General features: G+C 46.4%; 1 protein-coding gene across 5 annotated transcripts in view; it reads right to left on the bottom strand.

Moving 5' to 3' along the window:
- Positions 1-26,522, bottom strand: part of NCOA6 (nuclear receptor coactivator 6) — a 40,421-nt gene extending 13,899 nt beyond the window's left edge. For 3 of the 5 annotated variants that reach the window (XM_069871703.1, XM_069871704.1, XM_069871706.1), the window contains exons 1-9: positions 26,442-26,521; positions 18,883-19,036; positions 18,514-18,788; positions 16,215-16,370; positions 15,529-15,651; positions 13,978-14,106; positions 11,311-12,123; positions 8,407-8,553; positions 6,304-7,423 (exon numbers count right to left, since the gene is read on the bottom strand). In XM_069871703.1, the coding sequence (XP_069727804.1) occupies positions 6,304-7,423; positions 8,407-8,553; positions 11,311-12,123; positions 13,978-14,106; positions 15,529-15,651; positions 16,215-16,370; positions 18,514-18,748 (2,723 nt within the window). In that variant the 5' untranslated portion in view covers positions 18,749-18,788; positions 18,883-19,036; positions 26,442-26,521. Of the gene's footprint in view, positions 1-6,303; positions 7,424-8,406; positions 8,554-11,310; positions 12,124-13,977; positions 14,107-15,528; positions 15,652-16,214; positions 16,371-18,513; positions 18,789-18,882; positions 19,037-26,441 lie in introns of all 5 variants that reach the window. The other 2 variants (XM_069871705.1, XM_069871707.1) reach the window with 2 other exon arrangements.
- Positions 26,523-27,138: the final 616 nt, after the last annotated feature.

Genomic DNA, 27,138 nt, shown 5'->3' with positions numbered 1-27,138 from the left:
AAGGAGAATGTCAATGGATATTTCAAATAATAAGATAAATCTATTTATTCTGAATAGGCAGGGACACCTCCCACTGCACCCAGTTACTCCAAGCCCCATCCAACCTGGCCTGGAACCCCTCCAGGGATGGGGCAGCCACCACTGCTCTGGGCAACCTGGGCCAGGGCCTCCCCACCCTCACAGCAAAACATTTCTTCCTGACACCTTAACTAATTCTCCCCTCTTTCAGCTGAAAACTGTTCCCCCTTGTCCTTTCCCCGCACTTCCTGATCAAGAGCCCCTCCCCAGCTTTCCTGGAGCCCCTTCTGGGACTGGAAGCCGCTCTAAGGTCTCCTCTTCTCTTCTCCAGGCTGCACAGCCCCAACTCTCTCAGCCTGTCCTAATAAAGAGGTGCTCCAGCCCTCCATCCTCATGGCCTCCTCTGGACATGCTCCAACAGATCCATGTCCTTCCTGTGCTATGGACTCCAGGTGACGTGTTACTAGAGCGGAGCAGAGGGGCAGAATCTCCTCCCTGGCTCTGCTGGTCCCACTGCTTCGGATGCAGCCCAGGACATGGTTGGCTTTCTCGGCTGCAAGCACATGTTGCCAGCTCACACTCTCACCCACCAGCATCCCAAGTCCTTCTCCAGGCATACATGATATTCCAGGAGATTCTCTGGGACAATTTAAAGTTATTCAGAACCAATGCCCAGTTAATCCACTGAACGCAGACGGCTTTGGAAGACTTAGAAATACCCAAGTTTCTATCGCTATCAACACATATGGTCAGAGATGTGCAATAAAGAGGGATGAAGAGCAGAAGACCTTAAATGCTTATCAGCTTCATGAATATATGAAGGCTGCAGGGAGACCTACATTATTAAAAGCTCTGAGTTGAAATTAAAGACATCAAAATAAGCCCGCTGCCAACGAAGAGAGGCAGAATCACACAGAAATGCCAAGGACAAAAGATTCTCATTTTCAGCAAAATGAGAATCTGAAGTGTATAAAGGCAGAGAGACTGATCCCATTTAATCTTTTTTGAGAGTCACATTTTCAGGCATCCGTACATTTGACCTGGATGGACCCGGGCTGTCCGTGTGTCCTAGAAGCCACCTAGCCACATCCCAAAAGCAGTGCGTGACCTTGGAAGTCCCTAACTTTTGCAGGTTAAAACTGGGGAGAACATAAACCAAGAGAGAAGAAACAGGGCAAACACAGAATTGCTCCAAGCACTGCTGAGGGGGCAGCTATTGCAGGGAAGTATTTGGAGTTATACCTCTCCCTAATCCAGCAAAGCAATACTTTTTCTGATGCAGTTGTAGGCTTAGAGGCCAATAAATTTGACGAAAATTAGCAAAATGCATCCTTGTGCCTCAGCAGCACTATATTAGCAGCCAGAAATGAACACAAACTCTGGCAGTAAACTCACTCAGAGGCGCAGCAGTCTTCAATGCAGGAGCCAGCAACTGAGCTGGAATAAATGGCTACAATTGCAAATACAACCTTAAACTGGCAATTCTGCATTTGTGATTTCTTTGTAATGGTGGAAGATTAAAAATGCTACAGTTAAGGATTAGATAAAAAGGCAATGCAGAGCATCCCTGCACTAAGAGGTTTAACCTAGAAAACAAGCACAGCGCAAAATGGATTCTTAAAAACCACCTCCTTGCCAGGTGGGTTGATGGGGAAAACTGCACAAACCCTGCAAAACAGACACGAGAAGAGCAGTTACTATAGGAAAGATTGCATGGTTATTCCTGGATGATTTAGACCTAACTTTGAATGGAGCTGAAATTCACTGGGCATATTTAGCAACCACCACTCGACAAAAAAAGCTGAATTCTGAATGTGAATAGCAAGTCAGATGAGAAGTTTGTGTGAGAGGGACAAATGTTCCGTATTTTTTCTTCTCTCCTGCTGCTTTGGATGCATAAAAAAACCCCCAACTGCACATTGGGTGCAGTATGGATTGTCACAAGTGAACCTTTTGCTCCACCAGCTGCATTCCCAAGCACAACATTCAGGTACAAAATCCCTTGGCAGGGTGGAGAGAGACTTGCAGAAAACAAACCAAAAAAAAGAGAAATCCCCAAAAATCCCAACCCCAAAAAGGGCTGCAGATGCCAAGATAAGGTGTGGAAAAATAAAATCACAGCATGGATGTGAGCGGCACCAGCCCTGTCGACAGGGAACAACGCTCTGCAGCAACCTTGATAGAATCATGGAGTCATTAAGGTTGGAAAAGACCTCTAAAATCATCTTTTGTTAAGGATGCTTCCTTTGTTAAGTACACAGAAATCTGAATAAAGCCTTATTTAAAAGCAAGAGATTCTTTTGAGCTGTTATAACTCAATGGGAAAGCTGTTGTTTAGGCTTCTTTTACTGCAAACACTTTTAACACGCCAATAGTCCTGTGGGGTTGGGTATGCTCAGAGGAGAGGTTTCTATCTCCATTTATTGGTGTCCTCAGGCCACAGTGAAGCTGGGTGATCATCAGGGAGACCAATGAAAACTAAACCCTAATAAGGCTTTTTAACAACTGATGGATTTTCTTTTCAGAAGAGAGTGTCAGCTCACCCGCTCCCTCCAAATCCTTTGGCATCTCCATGGGAAGGCAGCTCCCTACAGCAGACGTTACTATTATTTTATTGGAATCCATTTAGAATTGAAGCACTAAGTCCACAGAGCGACAGATCTTTCCTGCCTAGAAATACACGGTTTTTGATTTGGAGGAAGAAACCTTTTCCATAAAAGATGCAGATGACAAACAGTGACACAATGTTTGTACCTCTTACTTTGCTGGAGATGATCAGCACAATCAATACCATAAAAATTGTTGGGAAGCAGCTATGCAGCGTCAGTGGTTTTGATACAAAGAAAAATAAGACGTTGATATAGTCTGAAAGACCTCGGGATAGCTTTGAGCATCAGGTGAACATCAAACAGGAAAATCCCTCATTGTTACCTGAAACTCTCTACAGAATCTAAGGTATCAAAAGCAGGAAGATGCACATTCCACCCTACTGCTACTGTTCTCTACAAACAGACCACACAGCACTGCCTTGTGTAACACACTGTCACAGCCCACTCTTAGAATCACAGAATTATTAAGGTTGGAATAGTCCTCCAAGCTCATCCAGTCCAGCCATCAGCCCAACCCCACTATGCCTGCTAAACCACGTCCCAAAGTGCCAGAGGCACACAGTTTTTGAACCCCTCCAGGGACAGAGACTCCACCACTGCCCTGGGCGGTCAGTTCCAGTGCTTCACCACTCTTTCCATAACTAATATTTCACGGAATTCTAGAATGGTTGGAAGGGACCTGAGAGCCCATCCAGTTCTACACCCCTGCCATGGGCAGAGACACCTCCCACTGGATCCAGTCTCTCCAAGCCCCATCCAACCTGGCCTGGAACACCTCCAGGGATGGGGCAGCCACAACTGCTCTGGGCAACCTGGGCCAGGGCTTCCCCACCCTCACAGGAAAACATTTCTCCTAATATCTCATTTCAGTCCAGAACCAAAATGTTCATGAGGACATTAATTCCATCTTCATGAAGGAATGTCAACATTGTGCAGAAAATGCAGGGAGGGGCCACGCTCTGACTAACCCAGAGAGAAAATAAAATGTGAATGGTGGCTTCATACCTGAACATCCTCCACTGGACATCTCTGGAGAAGGCAGTTATCCTGCCTTCAGGTTAAAGACGCAGAATAATTATTCAAGGGGTGGGACTGGTGGGACTCAGCCACTCAAGCAGCTTTGTGTCACTGCTACCTTTCTGGGTGTTTAAGAATTTACCTCTGAATTTTGGATATTCCTCAAGTTTTGTTTTCTGAGGAGAGTTTTTCATGGTTTTTTTAAAGCAAACAGGCAACCATGCCCAGAAGTTCCACTGGGGTTCATGTCACTGCCCCTGCAACATCCAAATACTCCAATCCAGCCCATCGGCCTGTGCCATCTCAGCTGGGTAACAGCATGTTAACACCACCCAGCCCCCTGTGCTGGTGTGAGCAGCCTGTGCCCAGCAAAGGCTCACAGGGTGGCTGACAAGAACAAACACGCCAGCCAGAGAGATATGGAAAGATTTAGTAACACCACTGAAAGGGCACATTCATTACCTTTCAGTATCACCCATTCGCCTCTTCCCTCCCAAGAGCTGTGGGGTGTTCTTCCTTCCTAATCTCTCCTAAACCAAGACGCCCTGCATTGCTTGTGCTTGCTATCCTCATACCCAGCAAGTACCAGACTCCTCCTGCTAAATTCTAGATGCAGCTTCAGCTGAGAGAGAAGATCAGCACAATTCTCGGCAGAAACATCTTGGGATATGCATATAATTAAGGAAAAATCCAAAATCTCTACTGCACATTCTACAAAGGCTTCTGGTTCTTCTGAAAGCACTTCCCAACCTTTGATCACAGCTGTCAGACTGCAGCCTCCTCTTCCAGGGGCTGTGGCACCCTGTGCTGCATTCCACACCTCCCTGCCACATGCTACACTTCCTTCTACACTCTCCCTCGGTCAGGGAGGACCCAGTTAGGGATCATTTAGGCAAGCCAGACATCCACAAATCCATGGGCTCCAGTGGGATTTACCCATAACTGCTGAGGGAGCCGGCAGATGTTATCGCTATGTCATTCTCCATCATCTTTTAAAAGTCATGGAGAACAGGAGAGGTGCCTGAGGACTGGAGAAAGAGCCAATGTCACATTTGTCTTCAAAAAGGGCAAGGAGGACCCAGAAAACTACAGGTCAGTCAGCCTCACCGCCATCCCTGGAAAGGTGATGGAACAGCTCATCCTGGAGGTCACCTCCAAGCAGATGGAGGAAAAGGAGGTTATTGAGAGTGGTTAGCATGGATTCACCAAGGGGGAAGCATGCTTGACTAATTCGATAGCCTCCTATCATGGCATAACCAGCTGGATAGGTGAGGGAAGAGCAGTGGATGTTGTCTACCGTGACTTCAGGAAGGCTTCTGACACAACATCCTCATAGGAAAGCTTAGGAAGTGTGGGTTGGATGAGTGGACAGTGACAGAGAATTGGCTGCATGGCAGAGCTCGGAGGGTTGGGATCGGTGGGGCAGAGTCAAATGGGAAGCCTGGGGCCAACATTGTTCCCCAGTACTGGGCCCAGACTTGTTCAACACCTTCATCAATAACCTGCATGAGGGGACAGAGTGGACCCTCCGCACGTTTGCTGATGACACAAACCCAGGAGTGGCTGCACCACTGGAAGGCTGTGCTGCCATCCAGTGAGACCTGGACGGGCTGGAGAGCTGGGCAGGGAGGAACCTTATGAGGTTCAACAAAAGCAAGTGCAGAGGCATACACCTGGGAAGGAACAGTCCCTTGCACCAGTACAGGTGAGGGGCTGACCAGCTGGGAAGCAGCTCTTCTGAGAAGGATGTGGGAGTGCTGGTGGACAACAAGTTGATGATGACCCAGCAACGTGCTCTCCTGGAGAAGAACACCAAGGTTATCCTGGGGTGCATGGAGAAGAGCATTGCCAGCAGGGCAAGAAAGGTTCTCCTCCCCCTCTGCTCTGCTCTAGGGAGGCCTCATCTCGGGTACTGTGTCCAGTTCTGGGCTCCCAGCTCAGGAAAGATAAGGAACTATTGGATAGAGTCCAGTGGAGGCCATGGAGATGATGAGGGGACCGGAGGAAAGCCAGAGAGACTTGGGTCTGGGTAGCCTGGAGAAGAGAAGACTGAGAGGTAATCCCATCAATGCTGATCAATATCTAAAGGCTGGGGGGCAGAAGGATGGGGCCAGGCTCTTCTCAGCAGTGCCCAGAGACAGGACAAAGAGTGACGGGCACAAAATGGAGCAAAAATGGGAAGTTCCAGCTGACCATGAAGAAAAATTTCTCTCCTGTGAGGGTGATGGAGTACTGGAACCAGCTGCCCAGAAGGGTGTGGAGTCTCCTTCCTCAGAGAGATCCAAACCCGCTTGGACATGCCCAGGTGCAACCCACTGGAGATAATCCTGCTTTAGCAGGGGGTGGGACTGGCTGAGCTCCAGAGGGCCCTTCCAACCCCACCATGCTGGGATTCTGTGATTTAACCAGTAAATGGAAGGAAAAGTGCTGTTACAGTTTGGTTTTATAACCAAGCTGGAATGTTTGCATGGGTTTTTTTTAATCTTGAACAAACTCCCCAGCAGCAGAGTTACCAGTGGGTGATCATTTAAATATTAGAGAAACCACCAGAATACAAACACGGGTCCTTTCTCATCCCATACTTGCTGAAAAAACAGTGACAGGTTGCCTGTGGAGCTTCCCCACACCCCTTATGAAAACAAGGGAATAGTCAACCTACGTTGCTTGTTCTAGTTGTTGATTATTTTTCTTCTTCCTTGGAGGCTTCTTCTTCTTCGGCTTGTTGGCATTCTGGTTGTTTTGTTTGTTGTTCACACCAAAGTGTCCTGCCGATATGTCACTTTGCAGAAGGTTAACCAAAAGCGGGCTTGTGAGGGTAACATCTTTATTGACAGGAAAGCCAGGATTCTGCCCACAGGAAATCTGATTACCATTTGGCGGCCCACTAAACCCTGTATTGAAAGGTAGACCATGGCCAGAGAAATGACTCCCTGAAGCATTGTTGTTTCCTTGCATTGCTTGCATATGAGAAGGCACCATGTTTGGCTGCTGCACAGGGACATCAGGTAACATCGGTGTCATGTTCACATCATTATTTGTTGTAGTAGCAGTATCCCCAAGTTGCTGAGCTATGTGTGGACCAGGCCCAGCGGGTCTTAAAACTTGCCCTTGCATTCCCATAACCTGAGAAGGATTCCCATTCACCGGGCCTTGCTGTGCCATCATCTGCCCAGTGAACTGCACCATGTTTCCTTGCATGTTTGGGGTTGGTCCTCTCATCAGTTGAGCTGGCCCCGTCATAACATTGGACTGGTTTTGAGTACTAAAAGGCTGTTTATTTCCTTGCATCTGAGTGGTCATCATCTGTTCCATCATTGAGTTCTGCTGCAACATGACCTGGCCCTGCGGCCCCATCATCTGATTGTGTGTAGACATCATCTGTTGTCCCTGCTGGGGAATCATCTGCTTGGGAGGGGTCATCCTTTGGGGAGAAGGACCAAGATTTTGGTTTTGTGGCGTCACCATCATTTGGCCTTGTGGCATGAGCTGAGTTCGAGACAGTATCATCTGGTTTTGAGGGTTCAGCGATCCCTGAGCCTGAATGTTTACCATCTGCCCTTGAGAGGATACGATTTGCTGGTGCATTCCCATGAGCTGAGACTGTGGTCCTTGCTGAGGCTGTCCCTGGATGTTGCCCATGTTGACTTGTGGCACCCCACTGGCACCAGCCTGCTGGTTGTTCATATTTCCATGAAGCCCCATGAGATTGGTCTGCATCATATTGGGTGGGCCATGCGGTGCCTGCATCTGACTTTGAGGAGGTCCAGATCCTTGGCCACCTTAAAACACAAATCAGCAGTTAAGAAACTGGTTGGAATGGTACAAGAGTCTTCATAACTTTTGATGCTAAGCAAGTTCTCCAAACCCATTTTCCTCCGTTTTCCAATGAACTAGAGTATCCGACATATTTGCAGTCCCAGGATGCAATATTTGATGCTAGTGGCATGTGTTAGCTGCCAAAAGGGAACACCATACTTCACAAAATAAACACTTAGACTGGTCCTTCCCATGCACCCCACTGCAAAAGGCACAACAGAAACATTGCTTCAGTTGTTACCTGTACATAAGTTTCGAGATCTTCCTCAGTATCGCCAAACTCAACAGAATAATTCCTAATAAAAATGAGCTTCAAACCCTGAGGTTATTTTATAATGGCTTAAAATATAAGCATGCATGGGGTACTGGTGAAATGACGCTATCAGGGCATCCATAATGCAGACAAATGACTAATAATACAATTAATGTTAAATGGAGACATTTGTCAACTGAAGATTCAGTTTTTACAGGACTGACTGTAAGGAGACTTCCAAAACTCTCAGAGGAGCTTCCAAAGCTTTCAAGGGAATCATTAAATAATCTTTTCAAAGCAGAACTAGATTATGCTGTTGTTCTACTTGTAAGATAATAACAGTTCTGGGTTTTTTTCTGGACAAGAAGTTCCTGTAGTGTTGTATCTTTATTATCCTCGCTTCCAAATGTCAGCACTACTTTCATTCAATTTCTTAACAGATCCTTCTGGATTCCAGTATCACAGTCGTAATCAATAATGGTTGGTTTGTTTGAAAAGCATGAGCACAGCCTCCAGCCTCCTGCTTTCCTTACCTCCATTTAGCAGCGCACACAGACTGCCTCTGCAGCCCCAGCTAATGAACTCCCTAATGGTGAGAGTTTAATGGTTTGGTGTATGTGTTACACAAATAAAAGCCTAAACTTCTACAAAAAAAAAAAAAAAGAATGGAGGAACACCACATTCCCAACAGACCTGTGTGCTGCACGTTCTGGTTCGTCTGCAGTTGCGCTGCTCCGCTGTTCACCGGTGTTCCAGGAGCTGTGGAAGGCACCTGACCTTGCATGAAGTTCTGGTTAGCCTGGCCTGCAGGGAACCCCGGCGGGAGGCGCTTGGGCATTCCTGAACACAAGAATTCTCTTATTAGTAAGTATGGAAAACGGGAATTAAAACAAAGAAAAACTGTACCTGGAGGGACAGGCAGAACATTTCTAGTCTGCATTGTCATATCGCAGGGCTGGGCAGAGAGTGGGTTTTGCCAACATATGAAACCCACTGAAGATATTTATAGGTCTTATCTGTGCAATAATTCTGCCTAACCAGCCACCAGAAAGCAAAAAGTCTGTTTGACTTGTCAGAAATTAAAGTAATATAGTTTGCCGTTTTCTTTACTGCATCCAAGCTCTATCTCCACGTACACAAACTCAGCTTGCATTGTTGCTCCAGTGATGTGCTCCTCTCAACACCAACTCTCCCCATAACACACAGGTACACACTCCTTTGTGCTGCTGCTGGGTATACGCACACCCAGAATAACTTCTCCACCCAGAATGGCCAAGAAACCTCAAGAGCTGGTGTGTCCAGAGCCCAGAACAGCTCCTCGTTCAAGGATCCCTGCCATTCCCACTGCGAGCAAGCAATTCTGTCAGCGCCCAACCCAGCACAGCGCTCACGCTTTGACATCTCAAAACATCCACGCTGCCCTGGGATGGAGCAGAACCCTCCCTCCATCCACCAACGGGAGCAGCAGCAGAAAGGGATTTAACAGGACCCACTTCTTGTTAACTTGCTGCCAGTTAACAAGATGATGCCACAGAGCTAAAGCCAACCCTGTCCTTTGTTTTCCTGATCCAAGACACACAGCCAGAATTTGGCTTTGGCTCCTTCCACAGTTCCAGCTTTCTCATACACTTAGTTGTATTGCTTGTGTTAACGAATGTTATCTGAGGTTTGTAATTAATATTTCAAAATAACCAAGTTTAGCGGTCAAACCAATAGACCCATCTCTAAATATGGAACATGCACAAACCACTACGTCACTACACTCTGGTTTTAGTGCTGCTACACATTTAGGAAAATTTCGCATGTAGGAACGCTTCAACTAAGAAAAAAAGTGCTAACGTGGCTTATTCCAAATTGAATATAAATTCTCATCTGATAAATGACCTGGGTGAAATGGAAGGCATTGGAATGTAATAATTTAAGCCAAACCTTTACATGCAAGATGGCTTCAAAAATGAAAACTCTGTAGTTACAATTCGGTTAACATAATGCGAGACAGCTTAAAAAGTGAAAGATCCGCACTTTCAACTTCATTAATATGCAAATTTTAGCAAGGAATGAGCATGCATGTCAGCCAGGCAAAAATCTCAGCAAGTGGAAGCAACACAGCTTTCTGAAACCTCTGTAATCCTGTCCTTTTAAACGAGCCAAGGTGACAGCTCACAGGATTACTGGCTTTAGCAATGAGGTCTATTTTGATGGTTCATTCAGTGTGTCCTTTTTCACTCAAAAAAGTGCAGGTTTTGTTTGTAGTAGGTTTACTTAGTAAGGAAGGAGAACTCAGGAGGTGATACTGTCCAGAAGCGGTAGTTCTGCTTCCTACAGGAAATGATCCCTGAGGGGGACACACTACTGGTGAGGGAAAACTGTAGGGAAATGTGACTACAATAAACAATAACTGCTTCCAGGAAGAGATCCACCAAATACAGTGCACCAGCAGATCTTAATAGCAATCTGGAAGAGGAGAACTTTGACACAGATGCTTCATCTGAACCAAATTCTTCTGAATTCATGTGAGACCTATGGTACAAACAGTGATAACCAGCAGCTTGACCACCTGTGCAGATCAAGAAACGGGTTTTCCTTACAGCTTCTGGACAGACTACAGACGTACACAGTGAGAACAGAAGAAACCAGAGTATACAGAGGTGTGTGTAGGTGGACAAAGAATATGGCTTGTGCTTTGCAAGGATAGAAAGAAAATAATTCAAAGGCTTAGGCAAGAGCTTGTGTACAGGAACCTGAGAGCAGCCGGTATACAGAAAGATGAACAACTTGGTGAGCAGAGAGAAGTGCTACAAGGTCTGGCAGAGAACTGTAGAAGGCTCAGGAAGAAAAACACCAAGGACATAAAAGACTGACAAATGAAATTCCTCCACTGTTAGAGAATAATTCTAGGTAAGTAAAAGAAGGGAGGAGTGCAGAGGAAAAAACTGAAGACAACAGAGCCCAAAGGGAAGCTAAAACATCCCTTGACCTCTTGATTTTGGAACAGGGAGTGCAACAACACAGCAGTAACAGCTCTGTCCTTTTCTACACGGGAAGAAACTGATGACACATAAAGATAGGGTCAAGAAGAGACATCCACAGCTTAGAAAGAAAGATGCAAAGTAATGCCTCTGTTCTATAGTAGAAAATGTAAACAGTGACAGAAGAAGCTGAAGAGAGAAAGAAAACATTCATTTGTTCTTATTAGACTCACTCTCCCCCAAAAAATCCCCACCCCAAAAAAGAACCACCACAAAACAAAACCCTCACAGCATCTCAGAACATCCTGAACTTGCTGAAAAGCATCAAAAGTGATTGTCACAAGGACAACTGGCAGGCACAAGCAGCAACTGCATACGGGGATTCCTTCTGCAGTGGCCCAGGGCCCACCCTTTGGGTACCACTGTCACACTGTGGGACAGAGACAGGCAGCAGAAATGAAGTGGTGCTGACGCTTATCCACCCACACACTCAGTCTGTGCCTTTATTCTGTCCTTCTGTCCTTTGTCCTTCTGTCTTTTGTTGTTTTCAAAACTCACAGCAACATCAGTTCTAGCCATCTTATGTTCTTTTCTTTTTAAAACAAAAGAAGATCTCGGTACTTCTTACCTCCTAAACCAGGGTGTAAAACTTGACCTTGGTTTTGCTGCTGCATCACCATGAAGTTGGGGGGCACGTTCCCCTGTTGCACCATAGGATTACGGCTAGGAGAACTGACAGGCTGCTGAAATCCCTGGGGAAGCGTGCTACTCTGGGGAGGCCTTGGTCCCATCTGCTGCTGCGTCTGGTTAACTGTTGGAGATGATGCAGGAGATCCCTGCTGGAAGGAGGAGGGAGAGGAGGCAGGAGACTTGTTGGTCAGGTGGGGTTGCTGTAGTGGAGTAGGAACCCGTGAGGGCCCTCCCTGAAGGCTTTTCATTTGAGGAGCGGTAAACTGGCCAGGATTGCTCATCTGGGGAAAGTTTGAGTGAGCCTGGGAAGCTTGCTGGCTTCCAAAAGGATATGGAGGTGGAGGATGAGTAGGAGTTTGTACTGTTGCTAGAGATGGTCTTGCTTGAAGTTGCTGCTGCATTTGTCCAGGCAACGGGGCCTTTTTCCAACCTGGGTTTACTGCCAATGTACCCAGTGCTCCCTGGGTTGGAGGAGGCTGAAGTGCTCCAGAAGGAAGCTGGTTCCAGCCAGGGGGAACCGGAACCTGTGCTGGTGAAGTAAATGAGGGTCGAATACCCTGCTGTGGCTGCTGATGTGGCTGGGGAGGACGTGTCTGCAACTGCGTCTGCTGCTGTAGCTGCTGAAAGTTGGCTGAATTCATCTGCCTGTTTACAGGAACTGACTGCATTGAATGAAGCTGGGGAGCTAAAGATCCAGATGGATGGTTTTGCTGCTGGATATTTAGCCCAGATAAGAGTGGGTCCATTGCATCTATTAAAATAGCAAAGAAAAGTAAAACAAAATAACCTACTGCAGACAAAAACCACCCCAAAACAAGAAAGGGTAAATTGCTTGTTTGCGTTTGCTTACTCAGCATAAAAACTGACAGTCCAATGTTCCAGTTTCTCCAAGAACAGGCAACGCTCTAAAAGTTTGCAAAACTTTTGGGAACCCTGAGAAGCCAGGTCTCAGCAATTCATAACCTCTACAATAAAGCATGATAGTGCCACAGTGCTTGTTGCTGCAGAGTGATGCAAGCCTTCCGCACACTTAGAATCGCGGAATCACAGAGAACCCCGAGTTGGAAGGGACCCATAAGGATCATTGAGTCCAACTCCCTGCTCCTCACAGGACCACCTGACACTAAACCATGTGACTAAGAGCGTTGTCCAGACACTCTGTGAACTCTGACAGGCCCTGGGAGTCTGTTCCAGCAACCAGCCACCTGCTCCATGAAAAAGCTTTTCCTAACGCCCAAGGTGCAGCTCCATTCCATCCCCCGTGTGCCATCGCTGGTCACAGGGAGAGGAGATTGGCACCTCCCCTTGAGGAAGCTGCAGGCTGCCATGCGGGCACCCCTCAGACTTCTCTTCTCCGAGCTGAACAAGCCAAGCCACCTCAGCTGCTCCTCGGAAGTCCTGCCCCTGAGGCCCTTCCCCATCAGGGTCACCTGCCCTGGGCACGTTCTGGTGGTTCGATGTCCTCCTTCTATCGGGGCACCCAGAGCTTCCCCAGTGCTCACACTGGGGCTGCACCAGCACAGGGTGGGACAATCCCCTCCCTCGAGTGGCTCGTGGTACCGGGCTTGATGCACCCCGGGCACGGCCGGCCCTTTGTGCTGCCAGGGTGCCCTGCTGGCTCCTGCTCAACTCACCATCACCCCAGCTCTCGTCCCCTAGTTTGTATGGACAACCCACATGTTTGGGCTATTATTCCTACCAGTTAAAAAAATTGACATTACAAGGAATTAAGGTACTCTCATAAACTAGTATTTCCAGAATAGTTAAAACTTTTATGACAAATGCTGTTGGTAAGAATAAACACTGCAGAGATGTATAGAAGTTGGCAAGCACTGCCACCAGTTTACAGAGAGATAAGTAATAACCCCTCCCTTCTTCTGTAGTCCCCAAACACAAGCACTGGCAGAATTACAAACAATAAACACTCACAGCCCCAAGATCCCCAATCCTTAAACCTCCAATCTGCCCACCCCTCTTGAAAGCACTTGTGCTCAGCCAAGTGCACTTCCTTCCTATCGGAGACATAGAATTTTAGAATCATGGAATGGTTTGGGTTGGAATGGACCTCAAAGCGCATCCACCCCTGCCATGGGCAGGGACAGCTCCCACTGGATCAGGGGCTCCAAGCCCCATCCAACCTGGCCTGGAACACCTCCAGGGATGGGGCAGCCACCACTGCTCTGGGCAACCTGGGCCAGGGCCTTCCCACACTCACAGCAAAACATTTTGTCCCAAGATCTCATCTCAATCTCCCCTCTTTCAGTTTAAAATCTGCCTCATTCCACCCATCCTTCCTTTACCTTTACCCAAACATAAAGCTCAGTCACCACAGTTCTATCACAAAAACACCACTGCTGCTGCTCAACGCACTTGAACAAAATCCCAAGTAAGCTGGGGACTTATGAGGCACCCAAAATACTTGTAAATTTTTACCAGGTTAATGGGGGTGGGAAGGGTTCTGCTGGAGGAGTAACTCCCAGGAATGGCATGGGGAACACTCCAGGACAGTTCTGGAACATTCCTACAAGTACGGCCTCAGCCCATGCACTGCAGAACAGCAATTCAGGACCGTGTTCAGGTCAGCACTGCAAGTAAATATTCCCACCTGACTGTGAGGAAGGCCGAGGTGTCCTTGGCTGCAGCTCAGCACCAGCACCACTTGCCACCATAGAGGAGGGCACGTTTCCACCCTGGGACATCATTACAGCTGCAGCATTGCTCATCCTTATTAAACCTTAATGATACAAATAACAATGATCAAAGCCTGCAGGTTTTACAGAGAGAACAAGTTTAGATTATATTTTTTTACAAGAAAAAATTATTTGTTACTAAAACATTTCTTTAGACTTTGAGAATTGTTTGTCTGAAATACCCAGCAGACAAGCTTCTCTCTCAAAGTCAAGATTCCCTGAAATAAAACAAGTTCAGGTCATGCTGAAGCTTCTCTTTAGCACCAAATGTTTAGGAAGGCCACACTACTGAATCACAAATTCTTTGAGCCTGGCTTGCCACTCAGAACACCAAGCGATCAGAGTGCAGCAGTTACACCTGTACTGAGGTGTTTCCAAAATCTGGTACCAGATGGTAGCCGAGGGCATGTAAGAGAGAAAAACTAAGATCTTTCACTTCCGGAGGTGGCTATTTTATGAAACAATTTTTACTGTTGGCCTGTAGCTTATATCATTGTTATTTATATTTATTATACTGTTTACAGCTATATTGTTGACCTGCAGGCAGGAAACAAAGCTCCTGATCATCACAGTGAAGAGATCAGAGCAACTGCTTTCAAAGCAAACCTTTCTTTAAGTGTTAAGCACAATGATTTAGCTACTGTTTAATGAGGTTACTAGAGGGGAAATGTTCTTTCCACGCCTTCTCATCAACAGCCACACACGCATGTTACATTAACTCAGACAAAAAAAATGCTCCCAGTTTTCTTAATTGCTTTAAATCTTATTTACTAAAATACCAATTAGTTTATTTTACCTTATGATTCAGCTATTAAAGTAAATTACAGAGTATCTTTCTTTGAACATGTCATAAATCTGACTTTTGTAGTTAAACATTACTCATCATGCACATGCAATGCTCCAAAACATTGAGTTTAATAAAGCTACACCTCTGCACAGAAATGAGTTCTCTATGAGCAGACCTCAAAGGTTTATCAGAAGAGAGGCTAACAACGAAAGTCCCATCTCTCCCATAATTATAATGGATTTAATCCAAAGTAGTTTATTATTGTACATTAAATAAAGGCTTACGTGCATTTTCATGAGAGGCTAAACAGAAAGCTGTGATAACCTGTCCCCATTTCCAAGTGAATTCACTATCACGGACTCATCTGCTTTTACAGAATTTATGTAAAAATCCCAAAACACCAAAACCAAAACAAATCCCAAACCATCAAACCCTCAAAACACCCCAGACCAAATCAATCTGCCCCACCCAATTCCCCACAATGTTTGTGGCACAAAATGCAGCCAACTATTCAGTTTACACAATGTGAGACATGGTTTGACAGTACAGAAACAGTAACTAAAACATCAATTACGATTCTGCAAATAGCAGTTGCTATAATCAGTGAAATGTTATGGTTAGCTTAGTAAAAAAATTCAAAGTGTGTAAGACCAAACAAACCAAAACCAAAGGGATTTACCTTGTCCCCCTTGCATGGGAAACCCCGTCTCCATGCGCACAGGGGTGCCTGCTCCCAGGGGGCCGTTGATCCGCACATCTTGGCTTCTGTTCTGAGCTAAAGCCAAATTGATAGCACCTTCCCCTAAAAGGAACACACAGTGTGGGTCAACCAAATGAGAGGTGGAAAAGCAGAACACAGACCTTCTATAAAGGAGATTTAAAAGATGTCAAGGCAGGAGGAACTTCACCATAATACGCACTTTATAAGGACAGTTGTGCATCACGCTGCCCTCACCTTCTGGGCTTGAAGGAAAACAAATACCATGACCAGCATTAAATGCTCTCGGTTTCATCCCGAGCATAGACAATCGTCCAGAATGGATATTTAAATTGTGAAATACATTGAAAACTTTATGAAAACAGCTTCATATAACACAATTGTGATAAAGAAATTAGGGCAAGTTCTGCTAGCTAACACTCAAACTCCAGAGGTTTCCTGCTGCTCAGAGGATTTTCAGCTATCATTTTTATTATTAAACCTGTTCTTGAGAGAATAAAAAGCTAATGAGCTGCCTTTTCACTGCAGCCATTCTCCAAATCACTAAATTAGAAGTTTTCCAACAATAACCAAGAACACAAAATCCCTGGCTGAGAACACTGAGATTTTAGCTTAATGCCTTTGGAAGCAAATTACGTGTGAAATACCTTCAATCTGAACAGAGAGAATTCCCAGGTCACGAAGCTGCTGGTTGTTATTCTGAGCCAGGATCCGCAGTCGCTCAGCAGCTTCCCGGGGGATGTTGAAGGTAACGCGGACACTGTTCCAAGGCTCGATCTTCTGCAGTTTTAGCTTGTTGGATTCTAGAAAGAAAACCAGTCAGAGTAAGCGCAAAGGCAGTTTGCAAACACATATGATGAAATAACTTGGCAAAAACGCATATCTGAAAAACCTGGAACAATTATTTGGCTTTGGGAATTTGGAGTGGTTGGTCTGCAGTTCAGAGTTCAGGCGTGCAGTGACCAATGCTGCCAAAGCACTTCAGGCTAATGAGTAATATGGAAACTACCCAACAGACATGCGATGCAGCAACCACCACAATCACCTGATAACATGGATTACTCAAAATCTGAAATCTTCTGTGGATAAACTACTTCAGGAAGATCTGAAATGTCTGATCAAACCAATTTAGTAGATCTATCAGCGGAGCAGGTGGATGTGCGAAAAAATGACTGCAAGAATGAAATTCTTTTTCTGGAAATACTTGCCCTACACCTGTGAAACTGTCTCCTTTTCTCAAAGGCTGCTGCCACTGGAGGCTGAGCTGTACTTCATCAAGTTCTCCCCCAGTGTTGAGTTTTTCTGGGTAGGTCTTTATGTTAAACCCATCGCAAAAACGCAGATATGTATTTCATTCTGAAGAACGTGTCCTTTCAGAATGCCAATAGCTCATTTCTATTCGGTCATCTCTTGTCCTTAACTAATTCACCACTCTGCTGCACAGTGATGGTATTATTAAAGGCATCCTCTTTCTACCTATAAACATGTTTTTGGCTGACAACATGACAGGAATTGTTTTAAAACCTCACTTTGTGGAGGTTTCACCAGTCCTGTATTTACAGTTATTAACGTTATACTATTTTACATGTAAGAATTGCATCAACACTTTCAGTATTCCTAGATATTATCACCACTTCCACGTTTTTCAAACATGGTATCTGCCAAGTCTAAACCAATGTTTTACTAACTTGACATTCAAGTCAGTTCTGAGTGTCCACGCAGCCTGGGGAGCGAGAGGCTGGAGAGCAGCCAGCGGGTGGTATCTGGGGGTGCTGAGTGATGGCAAGTTGACCACGAGCCAACAGTGTGCCCGGGTAGGCAAGAGAGCGACCGTGTCCTGGGGAGCATCCAGCATGGCATCGCCCGCCCCGCGAGGGATGGGATTGTCCTGCTGTGCTCGGCACTGATGTGGCCCCAGTGTGAGCCCTGGGGGCAGGTTTGGGTGCCACAGGATAAAAAGGAGAATGTCCAGAGGAGGGTGTGAAGTTGGTGAAGGGTTTGGAGGAGAAGCTGTGTGGGGAGTGGCTGAAGTCACTTGGCCTGCTCAGGCTGAAGAAGAGGAGACTGAGGGGAGACCTCATTGCAGTTGCCTCCTCCTCCCCTTGCGAGGAAGCACAAACAGGCACTGAGCTCTTCTCCCCAAAACCGAGGGGAAGGCAGGAAGATGTGCCAGGGAAGGGTTAGGTTGGACATTAGGAAGAGGTTCTTCACTCAGAGGGTGGTGGAGCACTGGAACAGCTCCCAGCCCAAACCATTCCAAGACTATGAGTCTTGCCCAAGCAAGACTACATGCAAGCAGCTGTAAGCAATCATTGTAAGACCCTTTGCAAAGATGCTCAGGCAGTGACATATGCCTTTTTCCACAGCTAGATGTGCTGGTGAAGATATTGTCGTCCCCAAAGCCTGTTATCACGGTTGTTGCAGCCATCAGTGGGCACACACAGGTGCGTGAGAGCACTCCACATCCTCCAGCAGAAAAAAACAATCAGTTAGAGCAGGTCAATGTAGCAGCAAAGGGGCAGTAATGCCCTGAACCAGCACAGGTACTGGAGAGGGTACATATTCCCAGCTGCACTGCAGTGGTTTAAACGGGATGGGTTTGGTAGCAAAACCTATCTCCTGCACGGACAAGCGTGGTTTCACTTTTGAATGGCAGAGCAGTACGTCGTGGATGGAAACGAATGAGAAATAAACAAGTGGAACATGGGAACTGAACAGGAATGAACGAACTTACTAATGCAATCGGTTTTAAACAACAGAACAACAACAGAAATGTGTCCACCATGTCTCTGAGAAGAACAGCTCCCACATTCACTTAGAAAAACCTCAATAAATCTTATTACAAACTAAGTAACTCAAAGCCAATATAATTGATACCTTTGTACAAGCACTCTACTGAAATAACTATTTTAAGGACAGTTGAAAAACATCAAGAAGGCACCTTACCCATGTGTAAGAGGCCAGGGACGTTCTCCAATATGGTATCTAGTTTCTGCTCAAAATCTCTGTCATCTATATTTCCTTTAAAAGCTACAAAGATCGTGGAATCCTCAGGAGCAGCCTCCTGCTTCAGCTCATCTTCCTCCAGTCCTGAATCAAAATCCACCTCCAAGTCTTCCATAGCTGAGGAGCACAAGGATTCATACGTATCTTTTAAGTTAGGTAGATCATCTAAAACCATTGTTTCCGACCATGGGAGCCTGTCAGACGATAAGATGATTCTTGGAAGGGGAAAAAAGAATAAGTATAACGTTAAGTGTGTAAAGATATTAACAACTGCTTTCACTAGCACAGATCACTGACAGAGACACCTACTGGGTGACCCAGCACTAGGCTCAGCGAGACAAACTGTGCGGCTTTGGAACCGGTGGCCATTGCAGTCCCCAAGTTGTTCGTCCACCAGAACAGACAGAAGCTGTTTCCTGACAGAATCCTGCTGCTGCATGCGACTAGAGAAGTATTCCTTCACCTAAACGACAGTCAGGTAGAGGGGAAAAAAATAAGACAACAATCAATTACATTGATTTCTGTACTGAGGACAGGCACACCACCAGTATCAATTCTTGCAGAGCCTGCCACACTCGCAGCAATACTTTAATTATAGAGACAGGAAAAAGAACACATTTCATTTCAGGGGCTGCAGGTGCAATAGGCGCTCCTTTGTCCAGCAAAGCAGCAGGAAACACAGCATCCTGTCACCAGAAGAGATTTAAGCATTTGACAAATACTTAGCTCACAGCCAGAGCAATCTCAGGCATGCTGTGCTGTCCTGCAAGGCTGTGAAGATTTGGGATGCTGCTCATGCACATTACAACCTGTGATTTGCACAAACACAGCCTGTGCCCCTGTTGAGGTGTGCAAGGATGAATTCAGTACATCAGTCACACATCAGAGGTTTTGCACATTATAAAACATCAGAACTTTGCAATAGATTTTGCTCAATGTCACGGCAGTAATCTAAGTTCTAACATGTACAGAAGTGCAACCTATGATAGAAGTTATGAATCCCAACACAGAATCATAGAATGGTTTGGGTTGGAAGAGACCTCAAAGACCATCCAGTTCCAACCCCCAGCCATGGGCAGGGACACGTCCCACTGCATTTGCTTGCTCAAAGCCCCGTCCAGCCTGGACGGGGCAGCCATCACCCCTTTGGGCAATCTGGGCCAGGGCCTCACTACTCTCATTGTGAAGAGTTTCTTCCTAATGTCTAATCTAAATCTTACCCCCTCCAATTTAAAGCCATTCTCCCTTGCCCTATCACTACAAGGCCTTGTAAAAAATGTTCCTTCACAGCTTCCTGGAGCCCCTTTCAGGACTGGAAGCTGCTCTAAGGTCTCCCTGCTGCCTTCTCTTCTCCAGGCTGAACAACCTCAACTCTCTCAGCCTATCCGCATACAGTAGGTGCTCTAGCCCTCCGATCAACTCCGTGGCCTCCTCTAGATCCATTCCAACAGTTTCATATCCTCCCTATGCTGAGGACTCCAGAAATGGATGCAGGGCTCACCGTGGTGAGGTCTCATGAAAGCAAAGGGGCAGAATCCCTTCCCTGACCCTGCTGGTCTCATTGCTTTGGATACAGCCCAGGACACGGTTGGGTTTCTACGCTACGAGCATACATTGCCAGCTCATGTCCAGCTTCTCATCAATCAGCACCCCCAAGTCCTTCTCCACAGGGCTGCTCTGTCCCTGCCTACACCTACATCTACATCTACGGTGAACATCACCAATACTTAGCGAAGATCCCATTTTTCTACTCTGTCACAAGGGCTACAGCACTGACTCTGACACATAAGTCCTCTGTTCTCACACCCAATGCTTCACAGGTATTGCTAAAAGATAAATCCATCCACACCAGCAGCCAAAGCTCATGCCAAAACAAAAAAAGGGACCTGCTCCTGACCAGTGCTGTCACAAGCAAATGACAGCCAGGACCTCTTAACTCTAAAGATGTCGGCATTCAGCACAACCAGCCCAAACCCTTTCCTTAAAGAAAACGCACCCTTGCATAGGACATGGACTGCAGTTTGGCCGAGGTTCGAGTTCCCAACACAAATTAAAACCACAACACTGAGACTAAAGGAAAGGTGCAGATAATGGCCAGAAAGCAGCCTGAAAAAGAGTATCATTAAAAAATACACCTATGTTCAATAATCCAAGATTCAGCTCTGCCTTGTTGGCACACTCGCTGCTGAAGGGACAGAACAAATGAAGAAATAAGCACTCAGAACTGACAGCAGACTCTCAGCTTTGGGCAGGCCTCTATGCACAACCTTACTGGCATTTACAAAACACGGGATTTCTGCCCCTCACTGCAGCAGCTGGGGTACCCAGCACTGAGGGATAATCTCCTGCCTTACACAGAGTGACCCCTCCTCCTGCCCTCAGTTCCAAACACAACTCAAAGCTTGGATTAAAAATAAAGCTGATTGTGTCTCACAAGCTCTTCTGCAGCCCTGCAACAGAGAGTGAGTAAAAATGGTCCACGGTCACTGATCTATGTCCATAGGGCTTCCACACCTTACCCAGTGTGACCATGGAAATGTAAAGATGCTGAACAGAGACAAAAACTGTAAACATTCATCACCAGGTGAACACAGGGACAATGAAATCTCCGTGTTTTGCCCAGACTCCTTGCTGCTCAGCCATGAATCCCAGGTTCAGTTTTGGGCCCCTCACTCCAGGAAAGACATGGAGGAGCTGGGGTGCATCCAGAGAAGGGAACAGAGCTGGGAAGGGTCTGGAGAACAGGAGTTGTGGGAGCAGCTGAGGACCCTGGGGCTGTTGAGCCTGGAGAAGAGGAGGCTGAGGGGAGACCTTATCGCTCTCTGCAGCTCCTGGAAGGAGGTTGTGGGGAGGTGGGTGCTGGGCTCTTCTCCCAAATAACGACAAATAGGATGAGAGGAAATGGCCTCAAGTTTTGCTGGGGTTAGACTGGATATTAGGGAAAATATCTTTACTGACAGAGTGGTGAAGCGTTGGAACTAGATGCCCAGGCAGTGATGGAGTCTCCGTTCCTGGAAGGGTTCAAAAACTGTGTGGTCATGGTGCTTGGGGACAGGGTTCAGCAGGCACGGTGGGCTGACAGTTGGACTGGAGGAGCTGACAGTTGGACTGGAGGAGCTGACAGTTGGACTGGAGGAGCTTAGAGGTCTTTTCCAATCTAAATGATTCCATGATTCTATGGCTCTACACAGGTCTGAGTGCTTGGCACCTGTGTTACATTAAACAACTCCAGAACGCATCAGGTGCCCATGAAATGAGAGTGACAATTAATCAGCATCTGGGAAAAACTGATTTTCACACATAATTTCTTGGACGGGCAACTTCCTCACCAGAGTTGGCTTTACACTGATCAGGAGAGAATTCCTTCTCTTTCTGCATTCCCACATCACTCATTACACACACACACTGATTTCAGGGAGAAAGGAGCTGCAAGTCCCACACACATAACCTTTTTAGTGTACAGGCACAGTCATTCCATGCACTGAATGAGGCAAGTGTCCCACAGAATCAGAATCACAGAATCACTAGGTTGGAAAGGACCCACTGGATCATCGAGTCCAACCATTCCTATCAATCCCTAAACCATGTCCCGTGAAATACAAGGGCTGCATCTTGAAGAAAATTACACAGAAAATAATTTATCTGAAAATTCTGAGTAAGGTTTTCAGGGAGAGAAATCTCAGTCAAATATACAGGTACTTAAGTGTTGAAAAAGCACATTTACGTGGAGGAGACGGGGCATTCCACTTGCAGCAAGAAATACAAGAACTTCTCACAGTCCCAGACACCAAAGAAATACAAATTTCTCTGCATGAACACAAACACTGCCAAGCCATTTTTGACTGGAAGTGTCTGAAGCCTCCATCTTCTCTGTCAAAGAGCCCAAGTCTCCCAGACTGCTTAATCTGGGGCTTTGAAGACTTCATGACAATGCTGCAGCTCAGATCAGATTCCACCAACCTCGCTTCCATGTCCCAAAACCTGGCAGGATTTTTTGCAATTACAGCCCTGCATGGCCACTATTAAAATACAGTTTGTTAAATCCCTGAGGACCACAACCCACATTTCATTGGACTCAGAAAATCACAGGACTGCAGGGAAGCCTTGAGTTAAGGAAAAAAACAAGACTGAGCTTCACATTTTATTTTCTGAAAGAACGTGGTGCTACAGCTCCCTTTGCTTTTTTAATTCATATTACGCTCCTCAAGGATCTCTGCTGCATCCACCTTTCCTCTCTCCCTCTCAAACACACGTGGTTCAGCCTGCTCTCACATTCAGGAAGGATTTATCTTGGGTCTGACAGGAGGAAGTAATGATTTGCAAACTCTCCCTCCTCAGGCAGGGCACAGCACATCATCCATCTCCAACCAAATCAATCCCAGCTGCATCCCTCGTCCTAACAAATTCCGTAACCTCCTGGTTATAGGGTTGACTTCCATAAATCATGAGCCAGCACGTGAGCATTATCGGTGCGTAACTTCACTCACTAATTCCACATAAACATGAAAAGCCCAAGCTCAAGCACATACAGGTAGAAGTCCAGTCCTTCAGCATTTCCTGTGAACCAGGTGAGCTCTCAGTGGCATACAGAGCATCTCCGACAAGCAAAACCACACCTGAACTGAGCCGCATAAGTACATTTCATGAACATGAGCATTCAAGCTCACATGGCACCACAAACAGGTCTCTGACTACCACCCCCCATGAAAAGGACACAGCCTCCTTCCCACCTTTGCACCCTGTTGCTTTAGAGGTGCTTTAGAGGAAAAGGTATTCCAATTTAACATTGGAAGCTCGGGAAGAATCATAGAAGGACATGGATGTGGATCAATTGGAGCCAGAGGAGGCCATGAAGATGATCTGAGTGCTGGAGCACCTCCCATCCAAGGACAGGCTCATAGAGCTGGGGCTGTTGAGCCTGGAGAAAAGGCTCTGGGGAGACCTCAGAGCAGCTTCCAGTCCTGAAAGGGGCTCCAGGAAAGCTGGGGAGGGGCTCTTGATCAGTGTTTTCAGAGAGCTGATTGCTTTGTGCACAGACAAATACTTCTACCTTTTTTCTTTCCTTACGGAATTACAAGGACAGGCTGAGAGTTGGGGCTGTTCAGCCTAGAGAAGGGCTCTGGGTCAGGGAGTGCAGGGATAGGATGAGGAGGAACAGTTTTCAGCTGGAAGAGAGGAGAGTGAGATGAGATCTTTGGGAGAAATGTTCTGCTGTGAGGGTGGGGAGGCCCTGGCCCAGGTTGTCCAGAGCAGTGGTGGCTGCCCCATCCCTGGAGGTGTTCCAGGCCAGCTTGGATGGGGCTTGGAGCAACCGGATCCAGTGGGAGCTGTTCCTGCCCATGGCAGGGGGTTGTGCTGGATGGGCTTTGTGGTCCTTAAGAACCCAAACCATTTGATGATTCTGTGGTACCTCCTACAACACAATTCTTCCTGGAAACTCAGAGTAAGCTCAGTGCTACCATGCAGCAACCATCTACCCATGAACCTGCCCTGGGATGGGCGACAGCAGCATAAAAAGTGTTTACACCTGTTTATCATAAAGTTAGGCTTATTCAGCATAGTCTATATTTATTAAAAATAGGTAAATGAAGGAAGCAGGGTGGGGATGAACAGCCAGAGCACACACTAATAACCCAAATGCCTCTGCAGCATTGCCTGTGGGCAGCGGGTGGCTAGGGACAGCCCATGAAGACTGGAGAGTCCAACCGAAGGACACAGAGCCCACACCGGTGCCGGAAGCTGGATCTCCCCAGCACACTTATGATGTGGATAAAACAATGGATGGACTAAAACATACAAGATGGAGACTCTCCAGAGGAGGAATACAGGTAGGATACAGCAATTCCCCAGTCTAGGTATGGGCTGAGGGCCAGTTGAGCCCCACCCCTGGGGCCTCAGAAGCAGTCTGTCATGCTGGGCACTGCCCCTGCCACCAGCCCTGCCAGCAAACACCTGCACCACAAACCCAGCACCCTGTGACTCTGTAATGCTCAGAAAACCCTGTCCAATCCCTGTGAGAGGCGAGATTAGAGCAAAATCTGAACCAGTCCATTGCCACTCACTAGGACAAGCTGAGCAGCAGAAAGCCAGCGGGCTCCGAAGTGATGAGGTACTGGCTCCAGGGCCAAAAGCACATAGGAGGGAACAAAACCCCGGTATTTTGGTGTCCTCATCCCAAGATATGCTCAACCACAAACCTAAGGTTATGTCAATTTGTTAAACAGGAGTTGAAATCTCTTGCACTGCTTTCTCACAACCACTGCACTACGAAAAGTAAGTAAACCAAAACAAGGCTTTGTCTCTGAACCCATCCCAGGTTTCCTGCCACACAGCCTTTTTATCTCCAAGCTGTTTATTCATTTCAGGCAACTCAGAATAAACACTTTCACAACTGATGGCACACCAGCACATGTACCCTCTCAAAACAAATATGCAGGGAGCTCAATTAAATACAAAGCAGTAGAATCCTGCTCTACACCTGAAAAAGTACTCTTCCAAATTACACAATAGGTTGGAGAGGGTGAAAGTCAAGGGAAAGATGGACTGATGTCCTTCACTAGCTGACAGCAAAGTCAGTGCTGAGCAGGGCCCTCATCCTCACGCTGACCACTATTTAAAGCTGCAACAGGGAACAGGAAGAAAAATCAGTCCAGAAATGAGACTGCAACCAGGTCCCTTGGGAATCCAGAACTGGGAGTGAGGAGAAAAAGGTTTTTACAACATAATTCCTGAAGGACACAGAACTCTCCTTGCTGCTGCCACAGAATAATGGCTTTCAAGCAACTTCATAAGGCAAAGAAAAGAAAATTGGGAAGAAGAAGTGTCTCATGAGCATGCATTCATATTCAGCAGTATGACTTGAATGTGTCAGCGAGAAAATAGGTAAATGTATTCATTAAGGTTTTCAGGATGGGGATGGACAAGGTCCAGCATGGCCAGAATGCTGTTGAGAAGCTGGTTTTCCTTTAACAGATAACACACACGTGTGCACCCACACAGGCTGGCAGCCACCAACCAAACCCAGAAACACACTGAACATAACCCTGCTTGTACTGGAAATCTGGTAACAGCGTATCCTCCTCCGGTAACTGTTGCAGCTGTTTCCTTGCCCAACACACAGATCTTGGAGCTCGTTAAATCAGATCAATAAACAAACCTACACGCACAGCATTCTGTGAGACAAAGATTAAAATCACATAATTACGATGAGATCTTAGGGAGAAATGTTTTGCTGTGAGGGTGGGGAGGCCCTGGCCCAGGTTGCCCAGAGCAGTGGTGGCTGCCCCATCCCTGGAGGTGTTCCAGGCCAGGTTGAATGGGGCTTGGAGCAACCGGATCCAGTGGGACGTGTTCCTTCCCACGGCAGGGTGTTGGAACTGGATGGGCTTTGAGGTCCCTTCCAGCCCAAACCATTCTGGGATTCTAGGTACTCTATAACTGTTTTCAGCAAAAATACTGAAAAAAGACTTCTAAACTAGACAAGTCTCACGTTGTTACACAAGGAGATTAAGTGAGGCTAAGAATCACTGTTATAATACAAAAGAATACCTAAAAATCAACTTAAATGTGCAGTAAGATTTCCTCTGAAACAATTTAATGAGAGACTGTTCCTTCAAGTTTTGGCATTAAAGAGGCATAACAACAGGAAAGCGTCTCAGCTGTCCTCACTGGGCTGGGGGTCTGAGAGCAGCTACAAACCCGGCAGCAAAGTCTGTAACCCTCCACACAGAGGAAAAGTCAGCTCTGGAGACAACCCAGCCCTCTCAATACACACAGACAATCAGAGGCCAGCACTGATCAGCTGCACAGTCAGGAGGAGAAGGTACAAGAACAAGAGTGACAGTGCAGTGCTTCACTGCTTGTTTTACCTGCCAAAATGAATCCCACAACTTCAGTATCTTGTGGCACGTAACAGGTCTGCAGGTAATTCCAGACTGGCAAACATGGTTAAACAGCAACTCCCAAAAATGTAATCCTGAAAGAAAACCATCACAGATTTATCAGTGATGCAAACAACAAAAATAGTGAATATAAAAGCAAATGCCTTGATTTTTATTCCATAGTTTTGTATCAAATCCAACTCTCTCCTTAGCAATGCAAAAAGCACACATCACTATGTCCATGTATTAATAGCCCAAACTGAGGATCTGGAGGGACAAACCTTTCGCTACAGATAAATACCAGAAAACTCCTTGTGGCTGGAAATAAAATTTTGTTCTTCTAAACAGGGCAAGTTTTATCAGTAACGAGGTATTCAAGTTTCACGATAAACTCTTCAAGCTTAAATTAATCTTCAGAAAAGAGAGAGTGGCACAACTAGGACGCATTTCAGCACATCCTAAGCAGGTGCCCAAACCGGCTCAGGTTAAGCTCATTCCAGAAACACCTCCTGAGCCCACCCGACTACCTCAGAGGGATGTTCTTATCGCAGGTGGACAACAAAATGTGGTGAACCCATCCTCAGAACCCACTCTCATTCACAGTCTCATCAAGCTGCCCTCCAACCTCTCAGAGTAACAAAAACACAGCAGTAAAGCTAATGGCTACAGCAAAAACAGAACACCA

This window comes from Phaenicophaeus curvirostris, chromosome 18 (genome assembly GCF_032191515.1).
Source record: "Phaenicophaeus curvirostris isolate KB17595 chromosome 18, BPBGC_Pcur_1.0, whole genome shotgun sequence".
NCBI classification, from domain to species: Eukaryota; Metazoa; Chordata; class Aves; order Cuculiformes; family Cuculidae; genus Phaenicophaeus; species Phaenicophaeus curvirostris.
The sequence above is the reverse complement of the archived record's forward strand: the minus strand, read 5'-3'. Positions and strand labels throughout refer to the sequence as shown.